General features: G+C 43.6%; 1 protein-coding gene across 9 annotated transcripts; it reads right to left on the bottom strand.

Annotated features, from left to right (window-relative positions):
- Positions 1-806: 806 nt before the first annotated feature.
- Positions 807-18022, bottom strand: NPL (N-acetylneuraminate pyruvate lyase). Of its 9 annotated transcripts, XR_014695455.1 has the most exons (14): positions 17800-18021; positions 11999-13263; positions 11000-11068; positions 9570-9643; positions 8423-8510; positions 7594-7651; positions 7422-7497; positions 5788-5880; positions 5152-5300; positions 4954-5000; positions 3933-4017; positions 3060-3099; positions 2332-2387; positions 807-1887 (listed from the first exon to the last, which is right to left on the bottom strand). XR_014695455.1 is itself a non-coding variant. In XM_084527552.1 (13 exons), exons 2-13 carry the CDS (start codon positions 12028-12030, stop codon positions 2383-2385), a joined length of 816 nt encoding a protein of 271 aa, XP_084383678.1. In that variant the 5' UTR covers positions 12031-13263; positions 17800-18021; the 3' UTR covers positions 807-2382. The 9 variants fall into 9 exon arrangements, 8 of the variants coding, with proteins under 8 accessions (XP_084383678.1, XP_084383675.1, XP_084383674.1 ...); XM_084527552.1 differs by having other exon boundaries at positions 807-2387; XM_084527549.1 differs by lacking the exon at positions 2332-2387 and having other exon boundaries at positions 11988-13263; positions 17800-18016.
- Between the last annotated feature and the right edge of the window lie 2821 nt (positions 18023-20843).

The following is a 20843-nucleotide window of genomic DNA, read 5'->3' as shown; positions in this document are numbered from 1 at the left end:
CAGCTTCACATGCATAGATCGTTTATGCACTTCTGACTTCTGCTCTTTGTTCTGCTGAGCATGTGAACGGTTTTAACTAAAATACAATTTCTTCTTCTGGGAAAAAACATAACAAAACAAAACAACACCCCAAAACAGGCAGATTTGCAACAGTCCAGCCAGCCTCAACCACAGTTTTGTACAACAGCATTACCAGTAGATTGCATCCATTCTTTGGTGTTGTCACACAGGTAGCTAACACTCATTTCCTCACCACCAAACACACTTTTCTGGGATTCTGCTTAAGAGGTTCCAAATAACGGGTTTTGACTTCCAGCACTATCAGTTTGCCAGGAAAACGGTAACACCAATGAAACTGGGTTTAAAACCATTGCCCCATATCACAAAAATTATAAAAGGGAATGTTTTAGGGAGCACCCTCCATTCATCCGTTAAGTGTCTGTGAGCAGTCACTAGCCCTCAACACACAAAAAACCTAATGGTTCAACGAGCTAAGTGAGCACACAGCCTCCTCTGGAATAACGTGCAACCTCAGCCTCAGTACCTTAAGCCTCGCTCAGTATCACTGTGCTTCCCAGACTTGTTACTGGGTTTTTGGTGGGGAAGATGAAGGAGGAGGAAGGGTACAATGACAGATTCAACGCTCAGTGCAAATCTGGTATTTCTTACAACTAACCCACAGTACAAGTACCTCGTGCCAGAGTCAGCTCCTTCCCAAAGCCAACCTGAATTCCAAGCTTCTGCTGCCACAGTCATGACTCCTGGAGCCAAGCACAGAGCAGTATTGTAACACCACACACACCAGATGGCAATTCAACAGATTTTTTTTAATGCATTTCAGCACAGGTTCAGCACATGACCATAGTTCTTTACAGCTGATGTTTTAAAATAAGAGCGTTTTTCCATGCTACTTTCCCCTGACAAAGATCGGTGCACTTCGCACTCACAGGCAGGAAGCAGGGATGTTCTGGCTGTCACACCGCCAAGCTTGCAGCCAGCTGGGTGTCTCCAGGCACCCTCTGAGCACCCAGTTGCCCACACCGAGCTACCACGGGTCAGAGCAGGGGCTCCCCAGGCATCCCACCCACTGCCAGCTGCAAGCACCGGACAGCCACCCCACAGCATCACCCCGTGCCTCCCAGCTGCAGCTGGGCAGCTGGAGGGAGAAGCAGGAGCAGTGTGGGGCTGAGGGACACAAGGGGACAGGGCCACTGGTGTGCTGCGAGGAAAAGGCTGCAGTGGCACCCACTCATTAGAGAGCCAAAGGCTGTTAGAAAAGTCTTGTTTTAAATTGTGTGTTAAGTGAAGGTGTGCAAAGGCAACGAGAGGAGGCACAATCGGTGTCCCAATGACTTTGTGACAAACAAGGAAACACCAGCCTGAGCAAGCAGATGTTTAAAAGAGCAGTGTTTAAAACAGAGTAGTGTTTAAAAACACAATAGTGCTGGAGACGCTCAGCAAGGGAAGACAAAACATGGTCTAAGTGGAAGGAGGTGCAGGCCTTTTTTTTTTTTTTAAGACACCAGCTGGTCCTGGGCAGTGCAGAGCTCCATGGCAGCAGAGCAGAGTTACACGAGAAGGCGACTACGCATGTGCCAGCTGTGCCCGGACGAGGCTCAGGCACACTGCCAACTCCCTGAAAGAAATGACAGCCAAACCATCTCCTGGGGAATGTGCCGAGTGATGGTGAATCCCAGAAAAGGAGCCTCTACTTCCAGACCAACAGGGGATGAAGTCAGTCACTATTGGGCCACACAATGCTATCCAGCTTGGCTTTGGCCTTGGCAATGAACTCCTCAGAGGCATTAACAAGCGGAGGCCGGGGAGGTCCCATGGGGATGCCAGAAACAAAAGTCATTACAGCTTTCGTCTGTGCAACACCAAAACCTGGGCAGATGAAAGCAACAATCAGGTCACTTACAGATCATTTCACTCAAACCAGTCTCTGTGTAGGTGTCAAAAAGCAGGAGCAGTGTGACCTGCCATCGTCCAGGCTTTAAGCGCTTCTCGGAAGTGAGAACAGTGCAATGAAGAAGAGATGATCATGTTTGGAGGCAGGAAAGACATTACAGTAAAAATCAGACCTACTTATTACACTTATTTATTTAATATATTGATACTACTATTGTTTCCCTTCTACAGATAGAGAGGCAAAGTATTTTCTCAGATGTCCACTTTACTTTTTGCAACCCAACATTTGCAGCCATCCCTGATGCAACCTACAGAGTACTCACATAGAATAAAGCCTTGGGAGTAGCAACATCCTACTGGCGTGTGGCAGTGACACTAGGCACCTGCTTACACCTCTACGGGAAACTTCAGGGGACCTACCTGTCCATATCTCAAGTCTTCTTATGCATCTCTGAGCTCTTGCTCTGACTTTTAACCTGAAAGTTTAGCCAGATTCATCAGGGTTTATATACAGTATGTGTAGCAAAAACACATCGGACCATTCTATTCATTATGTGAAAACCATGAAACATCCCAGTCTCCCTGCAATACTCTGGCTTGGTTGCTTTAAATTGCTTTTTAAATTACAACTTGGTTTTGTTTTTAAAAATCATTCCGTTTCAGAATACTTTGGCCTTATACAGCCTGGAACTGGATTAATCTTTAATTACAGTAAGGAAGGAGAGACAAGCATCAGAGCTGTGTTATCCTACTTAGGCATCACAATCTCAGAAAAATGGCTCTCCAGAAATTATGTTAAAATGGGCTTTTGGAGGCAGAAAAAGAAAAACTAACAAAAAAACAAAACAAAAACCACAGAAATAGTATAAGAAAAAAGGAAAATCACAGAGAGAATCACAGAGAGTCACAGCTTTTAACCTCTTTTTGCAGCAGAAGGAAGGAAGTGACAGTGGGTTCTCTCAGGGATGCTTGGTCAGCTCCCTTTGAGCTCCCAGCTGCTATCAACTCAGGAAACTGCATAAGCAACAGTTTCTCATTGTGAAATCTTTCAGGAAGGAAATTCTGAGGGTACAGCAACAGGAGAATTTCTGGAGCATTGAGTCTGCATTTTAAGATATAGAAAGGGACAAGGGCAGTGTATAACTTACCTAGTTTGATGACAAAGTTGAGAAATTCCCCAATGAGAAACTAGAATAGACAAACAGCAGCTTATTCACCCCTTCACATTTTAAGGTGTAAAAGCACCTAGAGCTGTTATGTTATTTACATACATGCAATTGGTGCACAGCTTTAAGAAAAGCCCTTGGCCACCTAGCCAGCCTGTGTGAAATACTAACTCTACTCCAGTGGAACAGGGAAGGTAGGGGTGGCTATTAGAAAGCCATCAGTCTCAGTCTCTTTACTAATGCTCAGGCTGTCTCTTGCTGCAAGCAGTCTGAGAATACTGGCAAGTCTCACATCAGGCTCTAAAGATTTTAAATCTGAACAGATCAGATGTCCTTTAGACGTTCATCTTGCAGTCATTTCTACATGTATTTTAAGGCAAAAGAAGGATGCATCAAATGTCCCAACAGGACATTAAAATGCTGAGTATAGTTTGGATACTGATTGCTCAGAACTCCTCAAAAACCTTCAAGCAGCCCAAGACCAGGAGGGGTCAGAGCTGAGCTGATTTCGGAAAGCTTTCTGCATTACCTCAGGTAAACTATCACTGGAATAGTCCTAGCCAAGGGGCTTGGCCACTGTGAACTTGTTCAAGAAAAAAGGCCAGGCCATTGCCCGCTCTGCATAGATGAGATCTAAGTGTTGAAGGATAAATAAAGAAGTCTTGGTTAGAAGTAAGTCAGTAAAGACTGGTCAAAATGCAAGGAGAGTGAATAATAAGCAGAGGGTTGGAACTAAAAGAAATTTACTCTAATAAAGGTATCTCAGTGTATGGGTGACAAAACCACACAGAAAAAAACACTCCCAGCACAGTTAAAGGAGAAAGAAGCCTAGTGGGGACAGCGAAAATACTGTACCTGATACTTTTGTGCTAATGCAAGGTCTGGCTTTGCAAAAGCTTGCAACATCAGCTTGGTTTTTCTACCCAAATAGTTGTATGTGCTGCCAAAGACAAACAAACAAACAAGCCAATCAGTAAATGCAAAGGGGGAGCTTAGAACCACTGAAACAAAGTAGCCGTAAGTATTGCCTGTTGACATTATCAGAATGCCATTGTTACCTTCCTGCAGTTTATGAATGGTTAAAAGTCAAGCATCAGAAGTATGCAAGCCCTATGGAAGAGTTTATGAGATCAGATTTCTCTCCCCATTTCTTTCCAAACAGGATTATTTTTCAAACTTACGAATAAAAAGAAATAATTGGACAATACTGAAGTTCAGCATGCTAACTGTACTAAATTCAGAATACAAACTTCCCAGTTATTTGTTCTTTTAATGGATCATCTACTAAAAGCTAAGGTGGCATAGAGGAATTCATTTAAGCAATCTCACAGCCTAGTACAAGGGGCAGAAGTCAAACCAGAAAAACTCAGCACGCATTGTTGCAGAGCCCATTTCCTCACAGACTTCTCATGTGAACTAAAGTAAATCATTTTTACCTTTCTGGGTTTTGGTTCCTTATCCATATAATGAAGATAAAAGCAATTTCCTACTTTGAAAAGTTGCCATGAGCATAAAGAAATATGCTGAAACCTAAGGGTAGACTTAGTAGCATGGTTTAGTGGTGGACTTTAGTACTAGGTTAAAGGTTGGACAAGATGAGAGACCTTTTCCCACCTGAATGATTCCATGATTCTGTGGTCAGCTCACAGACTGCAACAATAACCACCTAAACTAACCCACTCTGAGGTCCCAGATGGTAGTCAAGCATCATAAGCACTGGAGCTAGCTTGCCTGTCTGTTCTGTACCGTGCAGCTTTACCCTAGAGAATCCCCCAGCACCGTGACGGAGGACGGTCACAGAAGCACCGTGCAGACAGTGGAAGATACACCAGTAAGGTGTGTGTGGGAGGGGGATGGGAGTCCAAGCCATACTGACCTTCCAACTGCTCCGTTTACCCCTACTGCCAGTGCACCCAACAGTTGCTAGTTTGGCATGTGGGGAGAAAGAGAACATTTTTACTTTATTTAACAAAAGAAAGAGGGAAAAAAAAAAAAAGGGGGGGGGGGGAAGCATAGCAAAACTAGCTGGTACTGAATGTCCAGGATTATTTTTTTCCTCAAGGGAGCCTCTTACCTCATCCACCCCATAGAGAAATGCAAACTGTTCGCTCCCATTCTTGTTTATACACTGTGCAAGGTCCAAGAGGTCTGTGTCGCTAAACTTCACACCCTGGAAGGTGGGGATCTGCTCTCTTATTCCATCCAGCAACTCTTCAACACGAACTGTGCATAACAGCAGCCTCACATGAAGAAACACATCCCTGCTCTGGGAGATTTCCCTGTTTCCTCCCCACTTAATATTTACAAGTTAATCACTTTTGGCCTAAGCTTGGTAAACTACATAGTTCTAAACCGACCCATCAGACAACGTCAGTGTCATTACTTCCCAAAGTTACAACAAAGGCATTTTCTCTGAAACATTCCTTTTGCCAGATTAGAAATAAAAACCATGGATAAGTGAAAACTGAGCAACGAACTGGCAACAAAGAATAAATATAAATTCATACACCCAGAAACACCACATAACCTGGTGCCTAGGGCAAACAACTTATGATCTGTATTCTATTCCTTATTCCTCTGCTAAATATTTTGGGGAAGGATGCTAAGCAGAAGCCCCATACTGCTGGTAGGCCAGTCACACCAGCTGCTAGGGTTTCTCAGGATGCTACATGTCTAGGGGCTCAGGAAGAGCTGACTAAGAAGTACTTACTCTTTACACCCGTCAGAGGAGGAATGTGGTAGTAATAAAATGGAACCCCAGGGGCTTCAGATGCAACTTTCTGTAAGAAAGCAACCAGTTCATCTGGAAGAAAACAACCAAGTACCCCCGTAAGACAAGGAGACCAGCCGCAGTGACAGAGTTCAGATGCACAGCAGACAGGGTCTGGGGATAGGCCATCCACAGTTTGCATACCCTGTACAGCCAATAATATAAAAACCTGCACACATCACAAAAATCAACTGTAACACAGCTCAGTGGAAGACCCTAGGGAAGGCAAAGGTATTTATTGCAAACCAAACTGATTTCAGTATTTCACACTCATTCTCTTACAGAAATACATACCCTCACACATCCAAGCCTCAGGACCTCAAACACCAGACCAAGTGGTCTCTCCTACCTGTGCACAACACAGAGGACAAGGGATGAAGTTTACATCCGCCTTACTAGGGTTCTGCTCAACTGGTGATAGCAAACAGGTCCCTCAACAACTTTTTTTTGCATCATTTTAGGAATCAGAGAGTTATTACAGTTTATATTCTTCCCGAGAATCTTTTCACTGCATCATACATAAATCTTAGACAATCTTTGTATTGGCACAGCAGGAAGAATAATGTCAAAGAGCCATGTGCTAAAACCTTGCTGTCATCCTACTACAATCACAGCAAAGACCTTCAGCTAATGTTTGTGCTGTTCCTCTGTGCTTACCAGTTTGATTGCCACCGACTGTGTCCTTGGCTATCAATTCCAGCCATTCTGGCAATCCACTCCTGTTTCTTCTGGTGCTTTCATATAAACAATTCCAGTCATAATTAGTTCAGACAAAATTTAATATTTCTATTACAAATCTTCACATCATGTGGTTCTTTTACATTATGGTCATCATGTTGAAAGCAAAACCACTCAGTTTGTAAGTTTTGAGGTAACCCTAGGTGCACAGAACCAAGAGATGGATAACCCTGCTGGGGCAAAGGTATGCCTCAAAGTCACAACCATCACCTCAATAACAAGGGACACTGCTGTATCAACAGCTTATTGAGTTGGTCAGCATCCACCAAGTGTCAGCACAGAACTGACTGCTTTCTAGAGCAGCCCAGATCAAGCACAAACTCAGTGCTCTCTGTTCAGAAGACAGGGTAGTTAACTACTCTTTCAATGAGCAACTCCTCATTTCACAACATGCTAACAAGATATATCCCAAACGGCATTCATCACACTTTTTATTGTGAGACTTCTTGAAGACCATCCTTGAAAAAAACATTCTCCTTTTAGGTTTTGTTTTCTCTTGATGCCAGACTCGGCACAGGTGTACAAACATTACCACCAGAATAGTTTCCAAAGAAGGAAGAGAGCACATGCGAGAGCTATGATAAAGGATTACTGCACTGCTGAAATGCCCATCCTTTCAGAATATTCTTCAAGATGTGGAATTTGGAAGAGAAATCTTGCAAGCAGCTGGAAACTCTTCTATTTCTCAGAGGAAAGCCACACTTCCTCCACAAGAAGCAGTATTATCATCAGTGGTCCTCAAGAGTTCTTGAGCTCTCTTTTACCAGAAAATACGGCTAGTGGCTTGAAGGCAATAGAATAGGGCCTCAGGAGGTCTGGCAATCACATCTACTCACCTTTGTTTGTGGGTTTGAAGAAGAAGGGGGCTATTACAGCAATACCGCTAGCACCTATGGCTGCTGCGTGTCTTGCCTATGAAAGAGAGAACAGAAAATACCTGAAGGTACATCTACTTTTTTTTTTTTATTATTACACACATAGTGAAAAGGAATCGTATTATATACGCACCAGGTCTTGGGACTCTGGTAGACTTAGTGCTCCCACATGAATGATCACATGATCTAGTCTGCATAAGAACAAATTCAGAAGGTTTTAGTGATGGTGAAAAATACCAGTCTGCCTAAATGAATCAGTTCAGACCAGGAAGCCACAGAACAAGAACTTCACTGGGCTAAATTAAAAGACAGCCTGTCTGATCCTGCCAAGAGCATTTTCCAGGTTCCAGTCCATCAGTCCTGTTTCTGTGTTTCACCTTTATATCCACACAGACCGTAAGCCTTCACATCAGTTTATTACTGCTCACTATCTCCCTCCTACTCCAAAACACCCCCTTCTCTCCACATCTTCTGACAGCAACTAAGGAGAAGACAGAGGCAAGTGATAGAAGACTACAATAGGTGCAGGAGACAGAGAAGAGACTTGCACTTAGACACATGACTGAAGATATAGGTTGAATTCCTTCTTTTGCCACTGACTTTGCCTACTTTACACCACAGCTTCCCCCATACCAAATAATTTAATGAATATATTAAAAGGTTAAGAAATGCTCACAGGGCTTTAAATAGCCCTTTCCTTCCCTCCATCCTTCAGTCTACCAAAGAGAAGCACTCTTACAAGCTCCCCAAGGAGTAGGAATGGATACCAGCTAACTGGCAGCGACAAAAAAGCAAGCTTCTCTGAAAAAGGAGCTGGGGAATAAAGCCCAACAACAAAATACTCAAAGGAAAAAAAAAAAAAAAGCTATCATCAAATGTTTCTTTTCCTGGCTATACATGTCTTAGGCAAGCCTATATAATAACACGAGATTTAGAATTCCCATTTCCTCTCAGCTACTCACTTGTCTTTTCCTTGGCGCACCCATTCTTCTGCCAGCTGCTTCCTCTCCTGGATGCTAAGGGACAGGCCTTCTCCTGTGGTGCCATTCACTGTTTCAACACAATACAATACAGCTGCTGAGGCCTGGCCTACAGGCATTGCTTTTCCTGAAGGCAAGTACTGACAATTTTGATGAAATTAAGCAGAATTATATTTCCTCCAATTCATTTTAAGATAACAGTGGTCTGTACCAGCATCTGCAAGGGGATTACAGCGTTATCATTGCTAAATGCTTGCATCCAAAACCTGGGTATTTCAGCTGATGAAACTGTTAAACCTTCTTCCCCCAGCAATGAGACAAATGCACGAAGTGACAAGCAGCTAGCCAGGTAGAGGGACTTTCATTCCTCCATGCCCAGGAAAAGGTCTGACATTTGGTGAGTGAAACCATGTATCTGAGGCTAAAGCACCTCTTGAAAAGAAGGAAATGTCAGTATGCTCAGTCACAAAACAACAGATTAAACAAACAGCTGAAGTTACTAGCACGCTCCATTTTTCATTCTGCCACTCTTAACTGAAATTTCGAACAGAATTCTCAGCGCTGGCTTCAGCTTAGTAAAGTACGCAAGGCTGTGAACAAATGTGGTTTAGCAGATGCTGTATTATCTATCCAGACACCCCTAAGCCCTGGCAGCAGCCTCTTAGATGGAGGCAGAAGAGAAGGATGAGAGCAGTGACCACTCCAGTATCACCCAGTGCATTGGAGGGCTCCTAGAGAAGCTCACATGGCTTTGATGAGCCCATAAGATTCTCTGCAATGCTGAGTGGATGTTATTTAAGTCAGATGATTATGTCCTGCTTGGTCAACGGGAAGTATCATTCAATTAAGTCTTGTCTGCCAGCACAGCATTATCCATTCATTGCTTCATCCAGTTACTGTATGAAGGCAATGCTTATTTCACCCCGCACAGAAATGGTGTGTAGGCAAAAGATCTCTTAAGTATTGCTTACACTCTTTCCACTGATGAATATAATCATCACTGAGGATCCCACATCCACAGTCCCTCCCATTACAGCTCTTATCAGGCAAGATATCATAGGTTTGCTATCCAGGTAAAAGGAACATAACACAGTTTCTATGGGAAAACAAAACAAAACAAAAAACTTACCAAAGATGTTCTTCACATTCTGCTCCCTTACCAGATAATCCACATATTGGCGAATCACTGAAAGATTGATTTGTCTGAAATGAAAGGAACCGCAGCAACCTTAGGAGCCTTAGCAACTCTAAGTCTCTAGTTACAGAAATTTTAAACTTAGAGATAAAGTAACCAAAAATAAAGACATGTATTTCTGATGTCTTGAATTTGTACACACACAAATACCCCAAGGTATGACACCTTCAGCACATGCTACATTCCACAAGAAATTAGATAGACTCAAACCTTTTGGACTGTTAGGTAAACCAAGAGTTCCTTAAGACCACAAATATATTTGTGCACATGCTGGCAAACAGTTAAACTATACTTGTAACTGCTGGACACAGACCGTGTAATGGTGTCTGTTGCATGTGACTTTGACCTCTCTCTCTCTCTCTCTCATTAAAGAATGAGGGAAGCAACAGACTTCCCTGACAAACAATGGAAACTGAATTCTAGATTTATCTTCTCTCCAGAGCAAATTTATTTTGTTTATCAGTGTGTAATATTCCTTTGCTGTTTCCATACGTTTCCACTCTCCACATACTATGTTGCAATAAATTCAAGTAATAACAAATGAAATCACAATCAAGTTTCCTTTAAATTAAGAAATTAAGCAGTGACTGTGATGCAAATGAGTTCCCTTACTGTGATAGTACTCTGCTTTACAGTATTTTTCAAAACTAAAGGCTAATATTTAGAAGCATGTATTAGCAACTCTCAACCTTGTCCCTCAGAAACACACGTGGATCTTGACAAATCTGAGAAGCTCAGGGTCCTTTCCTGATTCCAAACAAGTCTGTCTTGCAACATCAAAATACAGTAATGACGCATCTGTTTATCATCATTTCTTTGAGAAAGGCAGAATTTCAGCTCTTGATTTGATGTTATTTTTGGAACTGTGCAATCCCTGCAATATTTTCTTCTGGTTTAAACTAATTCTGTGCACACATGTATAAACTTAAAAATTTGCACAAGATAGCCAGGGGTAAGAAACGGGTATACAGACATCGGATTTAAAGAATCATTGCCCAGTTCACAAGAGCTCTTCTAATCAGGACTGTGATTTGCCTTAACAAGTTTGAAAGTACTCTATTCATATGACCTTACTGTGATTTAATTTGCATCTACCAAAACAATAGAAAAGCAGGTGAAAGACTGATCCAAACTCTCCAAACCCTGACCTACAGCACTTGCTGGGGAACAGGAGGACACAGGGGCTAGGGGAACCTGGAGAGCAGTTTCTCACCTAGACGTCTCCTCCCTCATCAGAGACCTGATTTAGAAACGAACCAGATCTGATCTGTTCCCAGTAGGAAAGGAGGAGAGCGGTGGATTAAGGGAATAGTTGCCAGAGCAGTTTGACAACACTCCGTGCCATGGTGCGAGGTAAGGCTTACCCATCGGGAGTCATGGGAGTGATGGCAGCTGCCACGAGACCCTCCAGCTTCTTTCCGGGTGTCATTGAGCTGTTGGGGAAAGGAAGAGAGAAAAGTGATTCCCACCTTTAAGCTTTGTTTCGGCTCACTGCAGTTCACAACAAAACCGGACAGGCAAAGTTCAGAAGAAGTGGACTTTGCGTTGGCATTATTTTGAGCTGAGAACGGCACTTGGAGACCATTTTGACAGCTTGCTGCGGGCAGCACCATCCCGGGAGAGGAACGGGCTCGGTACGCGCTGCAGCAATGCAGCGGGGCGGGCTGAGCGCCGAGCGGGGACCGCGCCCAGGCCGCCCCCAGACCCCCCAGCTCCCCCCGGCTCCCTTCCCCTCCTCTCCCCTCACCTCCCCGGCGGCTCGGCGGCGGCAGTGGGGGGCCCCGCTCGGCCCCGCTCCGCCTCACCCCGCCCCGCCGCGGGGCCGGGCCTGCCGGCGTGAGGCGGAGGCCGCGGGCTGCCCCTCGCGCTGAGGCGTGGAGGGGACTCGGGGCGAATTTCTCGTGAAATAGCAAAGTGCAATCGCCTGGCATGCAGCGGGGGGCTGCGCTTGGGTCATACCAGCCCTTGGGTCAACTATGAGCCAGCAGCGTGCCCAGGTGGCCAAGAGGGCCGAGTGGCTTGTACCAAGAGCAGCGCAGCCAGCAGGGTTGGGAAGCGAGTGCCCCTCTGTGCAGTGAGCCCGCACCTCCAGCCCTGTGTGCGGTTTTGAGCCCCTCTCTACCAGAAGGACAAACAGCAGGAGTTGGGAGGACTGAGGGAACCGGGGCTGCTTACTCTGGAGCAGAAGTGACTGAGGGAAGACCACATCGTGCCCTGCAACTCCCTGACAGGAGGCTGCAGTGAGGAGGGTGTTGGTCTCTCCTTGTGCCAAGGATGTGGAGAAGAACTTCTTCACAGCAGGGGTGCTTAGGCACTTAACAGGCTGCTCAGGACAGTGGTGCAGTCGCTTACCCTGGACTTACTTAGGAGACGTGGATGTATCACTTGGTGACATGGTTTAACGGTGGCCTTGGCAGCATTAGGTGATGGTTGGACTCGATGTTCTTATGGGTCTTCTCCAACCTAAATAATTCCTTGAGTTATGGCACTGAACAAACAAGCAGAAGACAATGGCTAATGGGCTGCTAAAACCGCTGCCCACACGCAGCCCATGTGGCTTTTGTTTTCTTCTCCCACGTGTGGTTTTGCCAGATGTGTAGCACAGGCAGCGCAGTCTGGGCCCCATGGAGAAATGAAGCTCCTGCACAGCACAACTCTCCCCATCCTTCCTGGGGAAAATCAGCTGGGTTTTCTACACCTGTTCCTCATCCCTAAAGCAGGTGCAGGGAGACATTCTGCCTTCAGCATGCACTTCCAGATCTTCCATTATAACGCTTTTTCTGACTACCTAGTATCTACAAAAACAATCCCCTGTTGTTGTGTGCTCTGGGAGCACATTTTTCATGTAGTCACATAATAATCTCAGAGGTTGGGATTCTGGTATTCCTCCTCCATTCCAAAATATGCACGCTGTGGGCTATTCACACTGTGATCACTTTCTCTGGGATTTGGCTTCACTAGCAGGTTCTCACAAAGCACATGTATTTTTCCTTTCTTTGAGGCTCTGAGAAGAGCCTTTCTCATTCTTTGAGACATCCCCTCTTCTCTGTGCTCTTTCCATCCATATGGGTAATGTGGAATCTCTTTCTCCAAACTGAACCATCTCAGCTCCATCAGCCTCTCCTTGTAATAGATTCTCCAACTCCATAACCATCTTCAAGGCTCTTCAGGGGATGGGCTGTAGTAAGTCCATGTATTCCATGCAACAGAGAAGCCCAGCACCAGCTGTGTCTCTCTGGTGCTGACCAGAGGGGAAGGATTGCCTCCCCCTCAACCTGCTGGCAAAGCACTGCCTTAACGCAGAGCATGATACTGCTGGCTCATGTTCAGCTTCGCAGCAGGACCCCCAGGTCCTCTCCTGCCAAGCTGCTTTCCACCTGGTGAGCCCCCAGCAAGCACTTGGTTGAACTCCATGAGGTTCCTGTCAGCCCAGGTCTCCAGCCTGCCCAGGTCCCTCCGGATGCCTGCACAGCCGCCTGGTCTGCCAACCTCTCTTCCCAGCTTTGTGTTTCCATCTGCAGACTTGTTGAGGGTGTTCTCTTACACATCATCTGGGTCACTACTGAAGAGCTTAAGCTGTATTTGCCCCAGAACAGTATCTCTAGCAAGGTTCAGAGGCAGTTCAGTGCTGCATAGAGACATTTAGAGGAAGTTTTGAAGATTTTTTGAGTATATTAACGGAATTTTAGAGCTACTCAGTGCTGCTGGCAAAATCTGGCCACATAAGCTCAATGCATTGACAGCATATGAAACTTTTATAATGGGTTGAAGTGGATTTGATTCTTCTGAGGCCTGATGAATATACAAGAGACTTATGGGAAATTAAATGAATATGTATTTGTCCCACTAATATAAGTACACTGCCATTAACTGTTGGGGTGCAAGTTAGGTGGAGCTATCCCCCTTGCGTCCAGCATGTGTGCACAGCGCCATATAAACATAGCTGCTTCGTAACTATTCCAAGGTTATAGTCTGTTTTCCACAAGTCAGGTTAGACCTGCTTAGAACAGTCTGTAGGAGTTACAGATTGGTCTAGAGGGATTTTAGAGCTGCTTAGTGCACTTCAGAGGAATTTTAGAGCTGCGTAAGAGTTTAGAATTGCAGAGTTTAGAACTCCGACTGTTTTAGAAGAGGCACAAGAGTTTTCAGTTGTTTAGAGTACTTTACAGGAGTTTCTGCACGCTTTACAAGACATTAGAAACATCGAATGGTTTGGGTTGGAAGGGACCTTAAAGCTAGTCCAACCCCTCACCATGTCAGGGATCTTTCACTAGATAGGTTTAGAGCTGCTAACTCTTTTTAGATGTGTTAGATCAGTTCAGACAGGCTTGGAGCTTCTCTGCACTCATCAGCATGATCGAGTTTTAAAGGATCGAAGAGAGGTTTTAGCATGGTTTCTCTAAAAAACAGTTTCAAAACTGTGGAAGAGTTTTAGAGCAGTTGCATAGAGATAGAGAGGGTTTTGAGATGTATTTTGTGGTATGTTAGTATTGCTCAAAGCAGTGTAAAGGAGCTTAGATGAGAGTAGTGCTGTTTTCAGAGTGGTAAAACGGAGCTTTTGGAGTTTATAGCTGCTCACCCTTGTTTATAGCTGATTCTGGAACTGTGTAAAGAAGTCCAGACTGGTTTAGAGGTGCTCTAGAGTATTTTAGAACCGGTTAAATGATTTTTAAAAGTTGGCTGTAGCAATTAAGGGCTGTAATACAGCTCTTTAAGAGCCTGTGTTGCATAGCTCTCTAGTGCTATTTCAGAGGGGTTTAGAGCACCTCAAAACATCTCCAAGCAGTTTTAAAGGTTTTTGGTGGAGTTGTAGAGTCCCAAATGAAATTCAGAGGTTTTCAGATCAATATAGAGGAATTCTAGATAAGATCAGATCAACCTGAAAGCTCCTTGGAGCATGTTTAGGAGGATATTGGTGCAGTTCAGAGGACCACAGCACTCTTTAAGGGGTATTACAGTTCCTCAGAACCTCTTAGAGTGCTTTTGAGGAGTTTTAGAAGAACTTGAGGAGGTTTTGAGATCGTTAGAGCTGTTTACAAGAAGTTTTAAGGCATCTTAAAGGTGGTAATAATTTTTTTGAGATATTCAGAACTATTTAGTGGCTGTTTATAGCTGATTAGAAGAGTTTTAGAGTGGTTTAGAGGCCATTTAGAGTTGTGTAAATTACATCTGTTTTGAAGCAATGGCCTCACTGCAGCAATATGGAGGTCCTCACCACTTCTCAGAGCTGATTAGAGGACTTTTAGAGCAATTTAGAAGTGATATATACTGGTTTAGAGCTGCCTAGAGGGGGTTAAAGTCTTACAGTAGTCTTACAGTAGATTAGAGACATTTTGAGAAATTTTGGAGTTGCCCTAGCCCATTACCTCCCCAGTTCAGAGCTGAGGTCTGTCAGCCCAGAGCCCAGCCCAGGGCTGCGACTGTCTTCCTGCATCTTTCATAGCCACGATGACTGTTTCAGACACCCCACACTGCCTCTGTCCCTCTTACCTAGCCCTTGGGTGCAGGTTTGCTATTTCAGGGCAGCCTTTGCTTATCTCAGAAGGAATGTAATTAAGAAAATGATCGTAAAGACTGTAAGGCTCGCAGATATTTACACTGATAAAGCCCCTTGCAATTACCAGAAGACAAGAAAAAGAATGTGCTTTAGCCCAAGCTGGTGTGCAAGTTATTTCACAGTGGTTTGAAGGGCAGCATGGGTTCAGTTCAGCAGCACTATACAATACAGTGGATAATTACTAAACCTCCTCCAGGCACCAGCAAATAACCACCTGCACAGAATGAGAATTCTCCCTGAAAACGCAAGAGTTGCACTAGGCTGAAACTCACACCCATGCTTTACTTTTCTCTATCTTGTAAAATCCTGCCATCCCAATGCACCAGTTCAGGGTCCACTACAGAGCAATCAGCAGTGACATGTATGGGAATACAGCATTCTACGGATGATCCTTCCCCTGAAGGAAAGAAGAAAAGGAGTTTACTGTGGCCATTTAAAATACTTCCTCTCCTTTATACTCATTTTAAGTGTGTGTTTAATGTCTTTTTTTTTTTTTTTTTAATATGTAAAAACAAGTTTAGAAAAATTTAAATGGCTGTGGAAATTTATATTCAGGAAAATATAAATTCAGGGGAGAACGTAAAATTTGCACTGTAAATTTTGGGAAAAGCAGAAGAAAGGTTTAGGCTGGCTGCAGCTGCAGTGTGCTGTGCAATGACCGGAAAAGTGTTTCCCCAGTTGCCACAGAAATAAGCAGGAAAGTGTTAGCGGTGCCAAAACTCAGAGGATAAGGACACCACCAACAAAAATCAATTGGTATTTTTCCAAACCAATTAGAGGAATAAAAGCATGGTTTTATAGATTTAAGCATTTTTTCTCTATGGGAAATAAACAAACATTAATGTCAAAAGCTTATCTAAATTACCACATAAGGTAATTTCAAGTAGGGAATTTATAAACACCAGAGGTTTTGTGCCAAGAGGCTAAACTTGCCATGTGCCAACATAGCTGATTGACATGTCCATCAAAAGTGCTCCATTATTCAAATCACTGCTTCGCTAAGGCTGGTTAACTACTAAAGCCAAAGGTCCTCTAAGTTTCCTCTGGAGTCTGTTAGGTTGGGGTATGGCTTTTGTTGTTGTTGCTCTGCTAACATTTCCAACATTTGCAACGCTAACTATAATTACCACCCCTGTCCTTTACTTTTACTTTGCCCACACCACAATTCTGTACACCTACACAGTCCTGACATCTGCATTTTCCCATTTCTTAAGCTATCAAGTCTGCAGTTTTGTTTGGGCATAATTAAAACAGAGGTTTGCTTCCATTTGTCTTTGAAGTAAATAAATGTATCTGGATACCATTTTCCTTTAAAGATGATACACTTACTCAAGTCTATTTTTAGAACTAAGAGGAAGTACAAAAGCCTAAATGATGGCAGAAATTCAAAAAGGTAACATCCATGAAAGTGAAGAAATTTGGTTAAATACCATTTGGCTGCTGATTCTCATCTTGTCTTTTGACACTCAGAAATGCATCATCCAAGCAGCTGGCGTGACGTCATTACATGTATAGTGTCCACCTTGCTTTCTCTGCTCTGAATCTGAAGGTGCAGAAGTTCTCAGATTTTAAATTTGAGTTTGAAACTGGTAAGTTGGATATCAGTACTGTCTGGAATACCACCAGTTACCAGTTTAACTCTTCTTGAATTGAACATAACCTGGAAGATTTTCCTAATTTAGGACTTTTGTTAATTTTCCTGACAGATACTCACTCGTGTGTCTGCTGCAGAAAACGCTTGGCATGCCAAAATATTACTAAGATGTCAGGATGAATAAACTTTTAATATTACCAGAAACAGATACTAGAGAGTATTCAAGTGTAAAGCTTTAGAGGTACAAAGAACTGTGACTATCTAATGGCTCCCTTTGTGAACTAAAGGCACTCTTTACAACCAAGATGGTTTGAGGGAGTAAAGCTCACCTCAGAACACAAACAACAGTGCCATCTGCTGCAGGAAACCACATCAGCCTATTTTATAAGGAGAGATAGAGACCAGATTCTTAGTGAAAGCATCTCTGTAGGCCTGCATAATCTAAGTAAAAAATAAATAAATAAAAAAGTCCCCCAGAAGCTCACCACTTTTTCACATCTGTTTTGGAGAAAGTGGAAAACAGTATTTTAGGAGAGCAGTTATTTAATATTTCTTTTATGCTCTGGACCTGTTTCCAGCAACTCTGGACATGTTCTCAGGTCCATGGGACTCCAAAAAGAAACCCTGGGATCTCTAGAGCAATTTCTGTATACCTTGATCTTTTTCTCAGACTCTTGGGGCTGTTCCCATCATCATTGCCTTCAGCAGTCAGGAGCTTATCCCAGACCCCAAGCAGAGGAGCTGCCAGGTGGTCTCACCCCATGCATCATAAAGATGGGAGAAAGCTGAGAATGAGATGGAGGGGAGGGGTGGGGAGGGGAGGCGAGGCCAAACCAGGTGAAGAAGAGAAGGAAGAAGTCACCTTAAAGACTAGAAAGGTGCAGCAAATAAAGAAAATGCAGCACCATTCTGCTCCTGCCCTTAAGGACCAGGCAACAAGCAGTTGCTTGAAGGACTGTTGGAAGATGCATGTAGAGAAATGAGTCTTGCTGGAGGTGAAAGTGAATACCTACCTTCATCCAGAGAGCCCATCTAGTAGCTGAGAGACAGAAGCTTTGGGCTGCCATTGTGGTTTTTAACTATCTCCTTCTCATTATGGCTTGAGAGCAGTATTTGTTGTACGGATGGTTGGTGACTTCAAACACTGGACTTCAGAAAGAGGATTAATTTGCATGGGAAGCTGAACTCACCCCATATCCTTCTAGAACTGAATGGGGAGTGCATGTTTTCTGTGGATTTAGGTAATTATTAATGCTGGCTAAAGAAGTTTACTGGCTTAATTGCTTGTGGAGTTCAGCTGATAGCTAGATCCCTAAACAGATTCATATTAAAAATAACCCTTATTTTGGAAATAAGACAAGTGAATAAAGCAGAAAAAGCTTCCAATTTCTTCCTGGGCTCTTTCAAGATAGAGGAGAGGAAGGTTTAGGGATGTTTTTCATGACAGCCAGAGGGATTAATAAAGAATAATTCTTCAAATCTAGAATGATTCAGAAATGCAACCTTCAGCAAGAGAATCTTGGAAAATGCTAATGCAGCAGTGATCCAGAGTGGCGTTACATGTAGAATGCTTTTTATTTGGACAAAATGAGTCAGTTCCATGCAATCTCTGACTAAGTGATCTACTAGCAAGGAGTCATTCGTTTGGAACGATTTTAGGTTTTGCTCTCATTGAGAGCTGTTGTCTCATTCACACAAACTATCTTGATGTCAGCTCTTCAAGGTAGTAGGGAGATGCCTTAGCTTTGTGTGTCCCTTGAAATATACAAAAAGCACATGGACAAAATCCACAGAGGCTTCTCCAGGAAGCAAGTGATTACTGGCTGAAGGGCAAACAAATGGCAACAAATGGCAGCTCATTGGAGTTAGAGGAGAGATTGCACTTTTTTGCAAGGGATAACATGGGGTCTACTTTAGTACATTCGACTGCTTCTTTAAAAGATGGTAGATTTGTCTTACTTCTATTTCCCTACCGGAAGTGAAAATAAAAGAATTTGCTAGAAAGTTTCCTCTTTCTTTAGAGCAAGAAGTTTAGAGACCTGCGGTTTAACCTGGCTGGCAGCTCAGAACCGCACAGCCGATTGCTCCCTCCCCCCCGCCCCCATCACCCTACTTGGGATGGGGGGGAGAATCAAAAAAAGGTGAAAGCCTGTGGGTTGAGATAAAGACAGTTTATTAGGACAGAAAATAATAATAATAATGATGATGTGTACAAGTGATGCACAATGCAGTAGACTGCGATGCCTGGTCTATCCCTGAGCAGCCGGTCCCCCAGACCCCAGCCAGCCCCCCATATTAATTGCTCTGCATGACCCCATAAGGTATGGAATAGCCCTGTGGCCAGTTGGGGTCAGCTGTCCTGGGTCTGTCCCCTCCCAGCTCCTGCAGCACAACCAGCCTGCCTGCTGGCAGGACAGCAAGAAGCTGGAAAGTCCTTGGCTTAGTGTAGGCACTGCTCTGCAACAATTAAAACATCAGTGTGGCATCAACGTTATTTTTATCCTAAATCCCAAACACAACACCCTACCAGCTCCTAGGAGGAAAATTAACTCTATCCTAGCTGAAACCAGGAAACTTCTTTAGGGAGATGAATTAGCAGAAAGACACGGATTATCTAACCACGTGTAAAGACATTTTTTCTGCCCAGACTATTATTTATAGTAGAAATAAACATCACATGGTTTACTTCTCTGTTGTGAAGTAGGAGCTTCTGCATCACCTGCTGTTTGCAAAAGCAAATGCAATTTATACCTTAAGATTCTCATTTCTGTTAAACCATAATCATTACCAAGAACAAGGTTGATGCTGTGAGCAGCTTAGGCAAAAAAGCAAAACTGCCTGGAGCATGTGCACAGCACACGTTCCTCTCTGTCCCTTACACGCTATTTTTTTGTATTAGAATACAGATTTGTCAGTCATAAGAACATAACTTAAAAATATCATGAAATGTACCGTAGCTTTTTCATGAGCTCCATGTCCAATACTGACACAAGAATTCAGTGAAGATTCATCCCTTTGTGCAAGCCATGTGTGCCTGCCTCTGTGCATACAGGTGACCTAAAATGCCTTGCCTAAATCTGACAGCAGCGGCTGTAATGTTGCCATAGAACAGATGGAAGCATTTTTGCTTTACAGCATGTTATTTAACGTATTGTTTGGGCTTGTTAATGGTAAGTGTAGGTAGAGTCTATAGAGAAGAAAAATGGAAATCTCAACTGATTGTATCAAAGGCTTCTTCCTATACTTACCCACCATGCGCTTCTAGCCTGAAACACTGGTACCTAAACACAAACTGTGCACAGGAGTATCTGCTCAAACAGTACAGTTACAACCAGAAACTGCAAGCTTCTGTAGTGCCTGTGAGCTTGTACTCTCATTTCTGCTTCTTTTGTTTACAACAGTACAAAAAAATATTGCTTTGTCAGCTAATCTAGAGAATACCAGCCACGTGCCATACATATCCCAGCTCCTCCTCCCCAGTTATATAGGGTAAGGGTGCATATATAGTTCGGTACCAAACACATGGCCTCATGCCTGCCCTGCTGTCTCTTACTACTGTTGGCATGTCCTCACAGTGCATATGTGGAAAACAATGGAGTGTTGAAAAACAACCTCTTGGGAAACACTGGCGATTGTTCTCAAACTTCAGGCTACTCCACCAGGAACAGTTGGCTGTTTGTTGGGGACAGAAATGTCAGCTGGACACATACATACTGACTGGGGATTTGTTGTGGGTCTCTCCAGAACAAAACAAGAATTCACAGTGGGCTTGTGTTTATCTACATTTTAGTTGCCACCCCCTTTCAAGGCAATACTCCTCTGTACAAAAGATCAAGGTTAACTGTGTTGAGATGGACCAAACTGCGGTGGCAGGGTGTAGGTTTTTTACTACTTTACTACTGCTTCTCTGCTCTGAAGAAAGTAATTACCAGCACACACTTTACAAGAAAATTAGGTTGAGAGAGTAACATAACAGCTAACCTGACACAAGCAAATGCCTCTGCATGCCTTTAGCTCCGATGCAGTGCCTGCCATGTAGCAGCTTCTTCTTCTCCAA

Source organism: Aythya ferina, assembly GCF_964211825.1.
Source record: "Aythya ferina genome assembly, chromosome: 8".
NCBI classification, from domain to species: domain Eukaryota; kingdom Metazoa; phylum Chordata; class Aves; order Anseriformes; family Anatidae; genus Aythya; species Aythya ferina.
The sequence above is the reverse complement of the archived record's forward strand: the minus strand, read 5'-3'. Positions and strand labels throughout refer to the sequence as shown.